Here is a 10,408-nt window from a genome sequence, read left to right as displayed (position 1 = left end):
TCCAGCACTCACCCACGACCTTGTTCAGGATAAGCGTGGAAAATACTGTGTAGATGGTTGGTGACTGTGAAGCTGCAGCGTCTACTGGAGGAAAGGGCGGAGTGTAGTGCCACCTGCTGGACAAGTTCATGCGTAAAAATGGATTCATCCGTGACTGGCGAGAGAGCGTGAACTGAGTGAAGGACCTGCGACTTTAAGTGACAGTCCAAAACAATTAAAGTGACCATAATAAATCTTATTGCTGTTTAAATGTCAGAAAACGGCCACCGGTCATCACGAACATTCATGTGAACATTGCTATTCGTACCTGAAAATAGAACGTTCGCTCATGTATTTTGGACGTTCTGCTCATCTCTTTCCGTAGACTCTCACTATGGAGAAACTGCTTTATACTGCTTCACATCTGAACTGCAATCAATTATCAAAATGAATGTGAGCATTACAATGACCCAATATTTGGGATTTTATGGATACGTAACGTCCATAAAACGTTAAAGACTGTTTGCTGGCGTCAGGCGACGTGAAGCTTTTTTTTCTGAGCAGAGGAAAACACTTAAAATCCACACACAAAGTAAAAAAAATATCGGCCAGATCATTTAAATACTTGAAGTGGGGATGAGACGAGCTGCGTTCATAAATGTTGGTGAACGATTGGTTGTAGTTTTCGGACACCGAGTAACGTTAGGCTTTGTATACATACAATACATTGGGCTTTCATAACAGCTGCAGCTGTCATAAAGCACTTTACAAAACAGTTCACATAAAATAAAAAATAACATTTAAAAATCAAACCGTTCTTCCAATTTTGCATTGGTGAAAAGAGATCCGTTTCTTTTGTTCAGGTTAGGTTTTTTATGTGAAGTTGATTTAAAAAGTAAGTTTCTTTCCAAATTGATTACACTTTTGTGACATTATCGGTTGATTTTTGTTCAGATTTTTTTTCCCTGAGATAGTTTATTGAGACGTTTTATTTTGGTAGAGTTTACTAACCAAAGGCTACAAAGTTGAATGTAAATTAAAGACATTGATGAAAGTACCTATAAATATCGTGTAGCAAAAAAACAATCATGTAACAAACATATGGCCAGAATTCAAAAAGTTGACCTGATTGAAAAAAGCTAATGCAATGTTTGGATTCGGCACACCAAAATTTGCCAGAATCAGCGAAAGCCTTTTTGACAATTTGTTGTTTACTCGTGTTGAAAACAAAATTGAAGGAAAAAAAAGCCATGGAAACACTGACAATATTTTGTTTCATAGTACAAATCAATGTTTGTAAATAATCAATTTGAAAGAAAGAGGATGACACAAATGTGCTTTAAAAAAATGCTTGTTTTTTGTTTTGTTTTTATTTTTGGGGCTTCACAGAGGTCTACGAGTTAGCATGTGTGCCTCGCAGTCTCGAGGTTCTGGATTCACTTCCTGTGTAGAGTTCGAACGTTCTCTTTCTGCGTGCATGCGGTTTTCCTCCCACATTCCAAAATGTGAATGGAAGTGAATGTTTGTCCTAGTAAAACTGGTCGACGAGCTGGCGACCAGTCCAGGGTGTACACCACCTGTCACCAAAAGTCATCTGACTCCAGCCCACATACACCCCAATGAGGACAAATGCGAAAATGTTTTGAGGTACGCAATCCCTCAAAAAAAAAAAAATCTGAGTTCAATCTGAGTTGATGACATTTATTCTGCGTCCATTTTGCTTTTTTTCCTCTTTTTCTTTTTTGCTAAGCTGTCATCATTGTATAAAGCGCCCACGTCCAGTTCACGCTTTAATTCCTGTTTCACTTGCACGACGGCCACTTCCTCCTCCACCTTTTTCCTTTTCCTGCTGCTCTTTTCCTCAGTGTGTTCCTGGCCTGTTTCCTCAACTTCCTGCTTGACCCTCACTTCTTCCTCCTTTTTAATGTGCTTGTCTTTCTTTTTCTTCTTCTTCCTCTTCCTGTCCTCATCTTGTGTCTCCTGCGCCGTGGTGGGCGTCTTGCTTCCAAAGGGCTGGAATCTCTGCTTGAGTCCGGGCGGGATGGCCGGCGCGGGCGCGGCGTGGACGACGCAGGGGGGCGCGCGGGCGCCCCCGTAGCTCTCGCAAACGCTCAAGAGGCCAGAGAAGGCAGGCGCCACAACCGTCGACGAAGATGCGGCGGTGAGCAAGCGGAGGTCGGAGGTGCCGTGATTGGACGCCAGGATGTTGTAGACTTGCTGGCCATGCCCGTCGCCGGCAGCCGAAGCGGAAGGGAGCTTCAGTGACTGAAAGCCGGAAAGATTGACGCTTGCACCTCTCAAACTGCGGGAGGGAAATAAAAGTCAGACCGCATTGAGATTTTCACCACATTAATAATAGAAAGAACAGGTGTGACAAAGGAAATAAGACCATGGTAGATTGCTTACTTTTGTCACAAGACAGTGAACACCCGCATATTTGTGACTCAGTAATCGCAAGTTTGTATCTTCAGACTTTTGAAGGGATCCGTCCTCCATTATTCATTCAACATCTCATCTGTTTTTGTGCTCTAGAACAGTGGTTCTTAACCTGGGTTCGGTGAACCCGTCTCAGGGGTTCACCTGAACCCCTGGCCTCTGCCATGGAGGTTAAGACACAACCGACTCAACATGTCAATTAGTTATGACACGCCCACTTGGCCATCACTGGCTGGTTCATTTTGTGCACAATTTAAAAAAAAAAAAGGGGGGGGGTTGTTTTTAATAAATGTATTTTTTAATGTCTTGAATTTGTAAAAAAATAAATAAATATCATATTTTTATTTTTCACAAATGAAGGGTTCGGTGAATGTGCATATGAACTGGTTGGAGGTTAAGAACCACTGCTCTAGACAAAGCAATAAGTATTCATTTGACAACATCTGGTGGAATCTTGCTGTTGTTGTAAGGTTGAACAAATTTAGGAAAAAAGGAATTTTCCAATGATATTATGATTCACGGAGGACGACAGAAACCTGAGAATATTTGGCCGTTCCGAAGCTGAAATTCAAAGAATTAGGACAATTCGGAATTAATAAAGCGAGCTAAACAACGATCAAAATTAGATTAATTTGATAATCGATTGATTGTCGATTAATTATTGCACCTCTACAAGAATAATCTGATCAAATATTTACCATAAATGTATTTGGGTTTATAGGTTACATTTATAGAAAATGACAACAAATAAAAGACAGTTCATTCATCTACTTAGAGTAAACTGCAACCTTACTAAACGCTGACAACTTTTCATGGCTCGTGAATCAATGGCACGTCAACACGCGGACTGTACTTATTAAGGACCAAACAGATCACAACACTAAATATCAAAATTTGATTGACTGCCAACCAGTTCAGGATGTACCCTGCCTCCAGATGGGATAGGCTCCAGCACTCACCCGCGACCTTGTTCAAGATAAGTGGCTCAGATAATCGATGGATGGGTGGATGTAATTATCCATCCGACTGACCAAAATGCAGCCAGCCGCTTTGTTTTTTTCTCCCCATGAATTTAAATCTTTGCGATTTGAAAAATGCCTTCTATCACAGTGAGATGTCGTTTTGAATTTCATAAATTGTTTTTTTGGCAGTGCTTGAATGCCCCCAGTGACTATCATTTTCAAGTTTGATTTTGCTCCCCTTATATGCAGCTACTTTTCTACCGTGCAGAAAGAATGCGCCTGCATTCCCTAAAATTTATTACTCTGCGTGCCAAGAAGTAAGCTTAACGAATTAATAGCATAAATTGCTAGTGCGCATTTGTTTGTCCAAACAGTTTGTGCCAGTGTTATTTAGCCTAGAATGCCAACTAAAACCGTTAAAGAGCCTCAAGTGAGGGTGTTTACTTTGTTTTGTCTGTGTTGAATAACTTAAAGGGGAAAAATACATATCCATAGTAGTTTCACTGCAGCAGTTGTACAATCAAGATGTGAGCGTGGTTCTCACGGGCTTATTTCTTGACTGTCACACCCCCCTAAAGTAGCCAAACGTCATCCATGATGCCATTCGGGACCAACTGACTTGTGCCTTCCGGTAAATTGGTAAACTTGTTACCTGTGTCTTTATCGCAACTAGTGTGTGGAAAATACCCAAAAGAAAACATTAAAGAAGTGACGGACCATCGAGGATCAAAGTTGGCAGGGGCTTTAATGAGCCACAGTTCGCTCTCGCTGCTCTTCAGGCTCTCAGTCAGCGTGCTGCTGCAAGGCTTGTGGCTGAAGCACACGAAGTCATCGGGGCACTGATACTTGCTGCTCCTCTCTGACAAAACAGCATCAAGCACCTCATAAAGTACACTTAAGCACATATTATCTTCATATAATTGCATTATGCTGATGTTTGCTGCTTCGAGAGAGAAACATAATAGAGTGCTAACTCACCGACGTGCTTTTGCCTAAACGACGCTTCCGCTGGCGGGTTACTCGCTTCGTCCTCACTTGACGAGGATGAAACATCTCGAGGCATTTTTATGCTTTTAAAAAATTACCGGGGAAAGTGGTCCGAACTGTATTCCAACGTTTGAAAGCTGTGGGTGCGCGCTTGAAAAGATAACTGCACGTGTGCGTATGGCCACAGATGAACTGTGACCCTGGTGTACCGCACTTCCTTCGTCGGCCTTGTTTGTAGTCCAACAACCAGACGGTGTTGTGTTGGTTTGCTTTAAGACTCCGATGAAGAAACGACATGACCCAGAAAGCATTTCGCCAGTTTACTTAAGGTTATTCAGCACGGGCTCGAACTGGCAAGAACATATCGCGAGAGCGGTTGACAGCAGTTGGTTGCATCGCTTCCTGTGGCAACACTGTTTGTAGTCCAAAAACCAGACGTGGTGCATCCGCTTGCGTTGAAAGAGCGCGACGTCATAAACAACATCGCCCACAATGCATCTTAACTCATTACGTAAAAGCTCGCGCGTTCTTTGCCAGAGCGGGTTGACAGGAGACAGAAGCAGGCCTAAGTGGGTAAACAAATTCGGAAAATGTGGAGGAAATCGTCAAAATCAACAAAGTGTTCTCTCGCCTTTTATTGTTAGTGTGTTTACGGTTGTTCCAAACCGTGCCCGAGGAAGCTAAAAGAGAAGCTAATTAGCAACCAGCGCTCTTAACACCACTTCAAAGATAAACAGGTTGGGTTAGCGAACGTGCGCTACGTTGGGTTAGCCGGCTAACTCGCCAGCCGGCTCGCTGTCCGGCCGTCATGTCTTCGCCTTCCTCGTTCTCGCGGCGCCAGTGGTGTTACTTGTGCGACCTGCCCAAGATGCCGTGGACGGTGGTGTGGGACTTCAGCGAGGTGGTGTGCCGCGGCTGTGTCAACTACGAGGGCGCCAACCAGATCGAGTTCCTGATTGCTAGCGCGCGGCAACTGAAGCGCAGCCACGGCATGCAGGACGGTCACGTCCGCTCGCCGGGACCGGGACCCTCGCCCCACAAACACGCCGTACCGGGCCGCGGTGAGCCGGCGACGGATGGCGGCCGGCCCCACGGTGAGCGCTTCGACCGGGGTGGTCGAGGGGAGGGCGGCAGCGCGGCCGCCGCTCGCGTGCCGCCCAACGGGCTGCACCGAGACGGGCAGCCGTCACAAGAGGTCAACCGCCAGAGCCCCAGCGGCAGCCGGAGACCCATGCTCGGAGCGGTCATACCCCCGAATCTCGTGACTCAGAGCATAGCAGGAATCCCCCACGGGCTGTTGACGGGCATGCCGGCTGGCCTGACTGCTCGGACGGCCCCCATGAGCAGCCCGATGATATTCCCGGCACCGGTGCTGGCCGAGATGAACCGCCGCCAGCTCGGCATCGGTATGGGAATCGCCCCCTTCATCACGCCGGAGCTCGAGCGGGAGCTGAGCTCATCCCAGGCCAAGTCGCAACAGCCACAGGCCCACGTCGGCTCCAGCAAGACCGCCGGCCTGCCATCATCATCATCGGCCTCTGTCAGCCAAACGAGCCCCAAGCCCGCGTCGTCGCCTGCCAGGCAGCCGCGGCCCCTCGCCGCCCGCGCTGGAGGGGAGCCGCTGTCGTCCAGCAGCTCGTCAGAGGCGGCCACCACTGCTGCAGCCGCCCTGCCCCACAGTGGAGCGTCCGAGGTGGGCTCCACCTCGGCCGCCAGCAGCCTAACCGGAAGCACTTTGTCCTGCACGCTGTGTCACGAGAGGCTGGAGGACACACATTTTGTGCAGTGTCCTTCCGTGCCGGGACACCGGTGTGTATCAACTCACATTACTACACAATATTGAATGTAATGTATCGTGTTGATCAGGGGTTGGCAAAGTTGAATCATTTCAGTTAACTTATTTAAAAATACCTCCTAACAGTATTCGTAAAAACTGGCCTTTTTTTTTTTACAGTAACTAGAGAAATAAAAAAGTAAATCGAAAAATTCAACGTTAATACAATACAATCCATGCTGATTTATATAGCGCTTTCACAACAGCGGCAGCTGTAACAAAGCGCTTAACAAAACAGTTAACAAAGTAAAATAAATAAACACAACACCTAACATAAAACACGGACAGTCGTGCAGTCCTAACCACTTTTCCGTCACACGCTTTGAAGCAGTTTGAGATGAAAGAGGAGAGAATCAAAGTGTCCTTTAACCAGTGGATCAGAGACGTCATGCTCAAAATGTGCACACGTCGGCTACAAGCTAAGTTTCAAAGTCAACAAGAAGCTGTAGCATCCATTGAAGGAAAAAGAGATTGGTTCACTTCTCCTGTCCCATGGAAATCCATTTCAATTCCAAGTGGCGACTCTCAGTTCCAAATACGCATCGGCGCTCTGCGCCAACGCTCCTCTCTCCTCATTCTCTACTTCAGCAGCCATCCATCCTGCCGCACCAACGCCGACTGTCCAACAGCGCCAAATAATAAAAGAAAAATAGTTAATAAATAGTAAAAACAAAAAAGGTTAGTTTAGCTTATAAGCACACTTAACAGAACAAATGTTACCAAAAAGAAAAATGCAAGGTTCCCTGATAAAATATTAACAATTAAAGACTTCTATATGACATCTAAGTTTAATGTGTTTGTACATACGCACAGGTTCTGCTTCCCATGCACCAGAATGTACATCCAGAGTCAGCGGGGTGATGGCGAAGTCTACTGCCCCAGCGGTGGGCGCTGCCCTCTGGACACGTCGGTAAACAGCCCCCCCTGGGCATTCATGCAGGGTGAGGTGTCCACCATCCTGGGCACTGGCGTGACGGGCGTCCCGTCGGCTGCCCCACCCGGAGCGGGGCCTGGTGGACCCGGGGGTGCCGGTGGCTCCAATGGGGCCCCGGCACAGAGCGGCGATGTCACCGTCAAGAAGGAGCGAGAGACGTAATGGTGGTTTCTGTGGCAAAATGGAACAGCAGGCAGGCACAAAACACAAACACCCATCCACAAACATGTTTTTACTCCTCTGTATTCCCTCTAGGTGTGGGCCACCATATCTTTTTGAAGTATACACATAGAGTGATCATGCATCTTATCATTGTCCAACACACTGGGAACATTTTCTGTGCATAGACCAGCCAAAATGTCCCCTCCATAAATGTGGGACGCTCGTGGTGGTGCTGCATGACAGACAGACAAGAACACTTACACACACCAGCATCTTTTTATTTATTTTTTTTAATACCACTTGGGATATCAAAGGCAGTGCCACGCAAAGATGAGAAAACACACACACACACACACTTTTGTCTCAATACAGCCCCTCAACTCACTCCAATGTAGTTCCTTGGCACAAAGACCAGTCAAAATGTCCCCACAAAGAATTAGAGCCCCACCAGCAAACAAAATTGGACAATCAGGCTGGTGCCACACTTGCGTCGAAGTTCATCAAGCAAACATATCAAACCCCACAATTTCCACTATCATGTCACCTGCCTGCCAGTGTTTCCTTCTCAAAGGTTCCTGGTTGTTTCAAGTGCAATCATCCATTCGACAAGCTGTCATTGAAAAAGATTGCACATCATTTCATAAACTTGCCAATGTTTTTTTTTGTAGAACCAGAATGTTCCTTGCACAGATGAACCAAACCAAAGCCAATGTATGTGTATACAATCTGTACGGCTATATGCTGACGTTAACGGTGTAAGACAAGTGCCTTGTGCAGAAGTGTCCTGCCGCTCTGTGGCGTCGCCATGGCGACAACCAATCTGCTCTTTCATCTTTTGAATGCAGCTTCTTGTACAAAACGACCCGGCGGGAATAAATCGGATGGAAAAAGTCACATTTGTCTTGGTATTTGTTTTTTTTACCTTTTTTTTTTCCCAAAATGGCACCCGAGTAGGCAGCCTTCGGCAAGTGCTCTTCAAGAGCCTTGCTTTTTTTGTTCTTTTTTGTTGTTTTTGTCTTTTTGTTTGGTCACATGTTGTTTGTTGTTTCATCGTGTGAACCTGATATGGACTGTTTTCAGCATTTTTTTTGGCCACGACATTTGTCAAAGGAGAAGTATCTGTGCTTGGTGGTTGCGCCTTCTCGGCAGCACGCCTGTACCAGCACAGATTTTGATTGGGAGGAATGTCGGCGCCATTGACTGTCGGTGCTGGACAGACCTGGGGCGCTTGTGTTTTTTGCGCCTGTAATGGGCAGCATTTTTCACAACCCCGTTTGTTCAGTGGAGATGTCGGCGCTGTTGGACAGTCGGCGTTGGTGCGGCTGGATGGGTGGCTGCTGAAGTTGAGGATGAGGAGAGAGGAGCGTTGGCGCAGAGCGCCGATGCGTATTTGGAACCGAGAGTCACCGCTTGGAATTGAAATGGATTTCCATGGGACAGGAGAAGTGAACCAATCTCTTTTTCGTCAATGGATGCTACAGCTTCTTGTTGACTTTGAAACTTAGCTTGTAGCCGACATGTGCACATTTTGAGCATGACGTCTCTGATCCACTGGTTAAAGGACACTTTGATTCTCTCCTCTTTCATCTCAAACTGCTTCAAACAACAAAGCGTGTGACGGAAAAGTAGTTAGGACTGCACGACTGTCCGTGTTTTATGTTAGGTGTTGTGTTTATTATTTTACTTTATGTTAACTGTTTTGTTAAGCGCTTTGTTACAGCTGCCGCTGTTGTGAAAGCGCTATATAAATCAGCATGGATTGTACTTCTAGTAAACATCTTCATTGATTACTGGCTTTATGCAGATTGATACTTAAACGTGAGATGTTGAATTAACTTTGGACTTAGTCCAACAATGGTCATAATCATCATACTGATGAGTTTATAAAATAGTCGAGTGATAACTGATAACGTTGTTGGAATAGGCTAGACCCCCAGATGTCGCCTTTGCGCTGCAACGAATATTGTACCGCACTGATCGCATTTTCGTCATTATGTGACGTTCCGTCTGAATGCAACCACACTGATTGGGGGGGGCGAAAGTGAGTGAAAGTGTCAACTCATTACCGCCATTGTGGGAGCAATTATGCACGTGCTAATGGGCCACGCAGCGACCAGTGACATGCAAAGAAGGCACGCAGGGAGGCCCCCCGCGCACATACGCGCGCGAACACACGCGCACACTGCAGATGCAGTCAACGACGTCCCCCGCTTCCAGACTTTAGTATTCGTGGTTCTTTTGTGTGTCATGTGCAAGCCCTCTGCAAAACGGTGTGGATATTTTATCAATTAAAAAAAAAAGGTCAATTTTATAACGCCCTTTTTGACAAACAAATTATTTTTATGAAATCGTTTTTTTTCAGTATTTTAAGCATTAAAAAATATTTTTCAACGAGAAAGTTTGTCTCGACAATTAAAAAAAATGAATCGAAACTATCATTAAAAAACCCTGACATTTTAAAATGTTTTTATTTTAATTTTTTATATTTTAGCAAAAATGTGTTTTTTTAAAAATATGTATTTTTTCAAACTTTTCAACAATCAGTTTTTTAAATTCAAATAATATAGCTCTCTTTTTTCAACCGAAGAAAATTATTTTTCAACACTGTAATCTTATAAGAAAACATGTTGAACTCTTGTAAGGTTTATTTTTGGGGGGGGGGGCAGTGTTGCAATTTTTGGGGAGAGAGGCAAGTATTACTTTTACAAGAAAAAGGTTTTGAGGAAGGTAGGGGGTGTGGGGGGGGCACGTATGTAGGTTGTGATTTCTATTTGAATTTTAGAACTCGATGTCTAAAAAAAAAAACCATTCAATTATACTTAATTTGATGTTCATCTCCATCAATACTCGGAAGAGGCGCTTATTTCAAATCGATATTTCTTTAGTTACGTTGAAACATACCGTACATAAAAATTGCGTTTCCTTGCACGCGATGACGTCACTGACAAGATTAGCTGTTGTCATGAGGCGACATCATTACGCGTACGCAGGTGTTCCCCTTGATCCACTCAGGTCCTCCTTGATGCAGGTGCGCGTGTGACACCCCCCACCCCCACCCACCCTCTACCCTTTTCCTGCTGTATCCTAATCCACGCCGACGACCTCCCCGTGTGC

General features: G+C 45.3%; 2 protein-coding genes across 2 annotated transcripts; one reads left to right on the top strand and one right to left on the bottom strand.

The window, feature by feature from the left end:
* Positions 1-1,314: 1,314 nt before the first annotated feature.
* Positions 1,315-4,546, bottom strand: polr1g (RNA polymerase I subunit G). Its single transcript, XM_086126375.1, has 3 exons — positions 4,356-4,546; positions 4,095-4,236; positions 1,315-2,281 (listed from the first exon to the last, which is right to left on the bottom strand). The coding sequence occupies exons 1-3, from the start codon at positions 4,438-4,440 to the stop codon at positions 1,681-1,683; spliced, it is 828 nt and encodes a 275-aa protein (XP_085982501.1). The 5' UTR covers positions 4,441-4,546; the 3' UTR covers positions 1,315-1,680.
* Positions 4,547-4,895: 349 nt separating this feature from the next.
* On the top strand, positions 4,896-8,188 carry irf2bp1 (interferon regulatory factor 2 binding protein 1). Its single transcript, XM_086126249.1, has 2 exons — positions 4,896-6,173; positions 7,012-8,188. The coding sequence occupies exons 1-2, from the start codon at positions 5,173-5,175 to the stop codon at positions 7,292-7,294; spliced, it is 1,284 nt and encodes a 427-aa protein (XP_085982375.1). The 5' UTR covers positions 4,896-5,172; the 3' UTR covers positions 7,295-8,188.
* The last annotated feature ends 2,220 nt before the right edge of the window (positions 8,189-10,408 follow it).

This window comes from Hippocampus guttulatus, chromosome 12, assembly GCF_054856545.1.
Source record: "Hippocampus guttulatus isolate MCC_2025c chromosome 12, RoL_Hgut_1.0, whole genome shotgun sequence".
NCBI lineage: Eukaryota > Metazoa > Chordata > Actinopteri > Syngnathiformes > Syngnathidae > Hippocampus > Hippocampus guttulatus.
The sequence above is the reverse complement of the archived record's forward strand: the minus strand, read 5'-3'. Positions and strand labels throughout refer to the sequence as shown.

Coding starts and splice junctions, on each gene's coding strand:
- polr1g (XM_086126375.1), bottom strand. CDS start 4,440: ATGCCTCGAGATGTTTCATCCTCGTCAAGTGAGGACGAAGCGAGTAAC. Junction 4,237..4,355: donor GTTTAGGCAAAAGCACGTCG/GTGAGTTAGCAC, acceptor CTGTTTTGTCAG/AGAGGAGCAGCAAGTATCAG. Junction 2,282..4,094: donor GCCAACTTTGATCCTCGATG/GTCCGTCACTTC, acceptor TCCCTCCCGCAG/TTTGAGAGGTGCAAGCGTCA.
- irf2bp1 (XM_086126249.1), top strand. CDS start 5,173: ATGTCTTCGCCTTCCTCGTTCTCGCGGCGCCAGTGGTGTTACTTGTGC. Junction 6,174..7,011: donor CCTTCCGTGCCGGGACACCG/GTGTGTATCAAC, acceptor ACATACGCACAG/GTTCTGCTTCCCATGCACCA.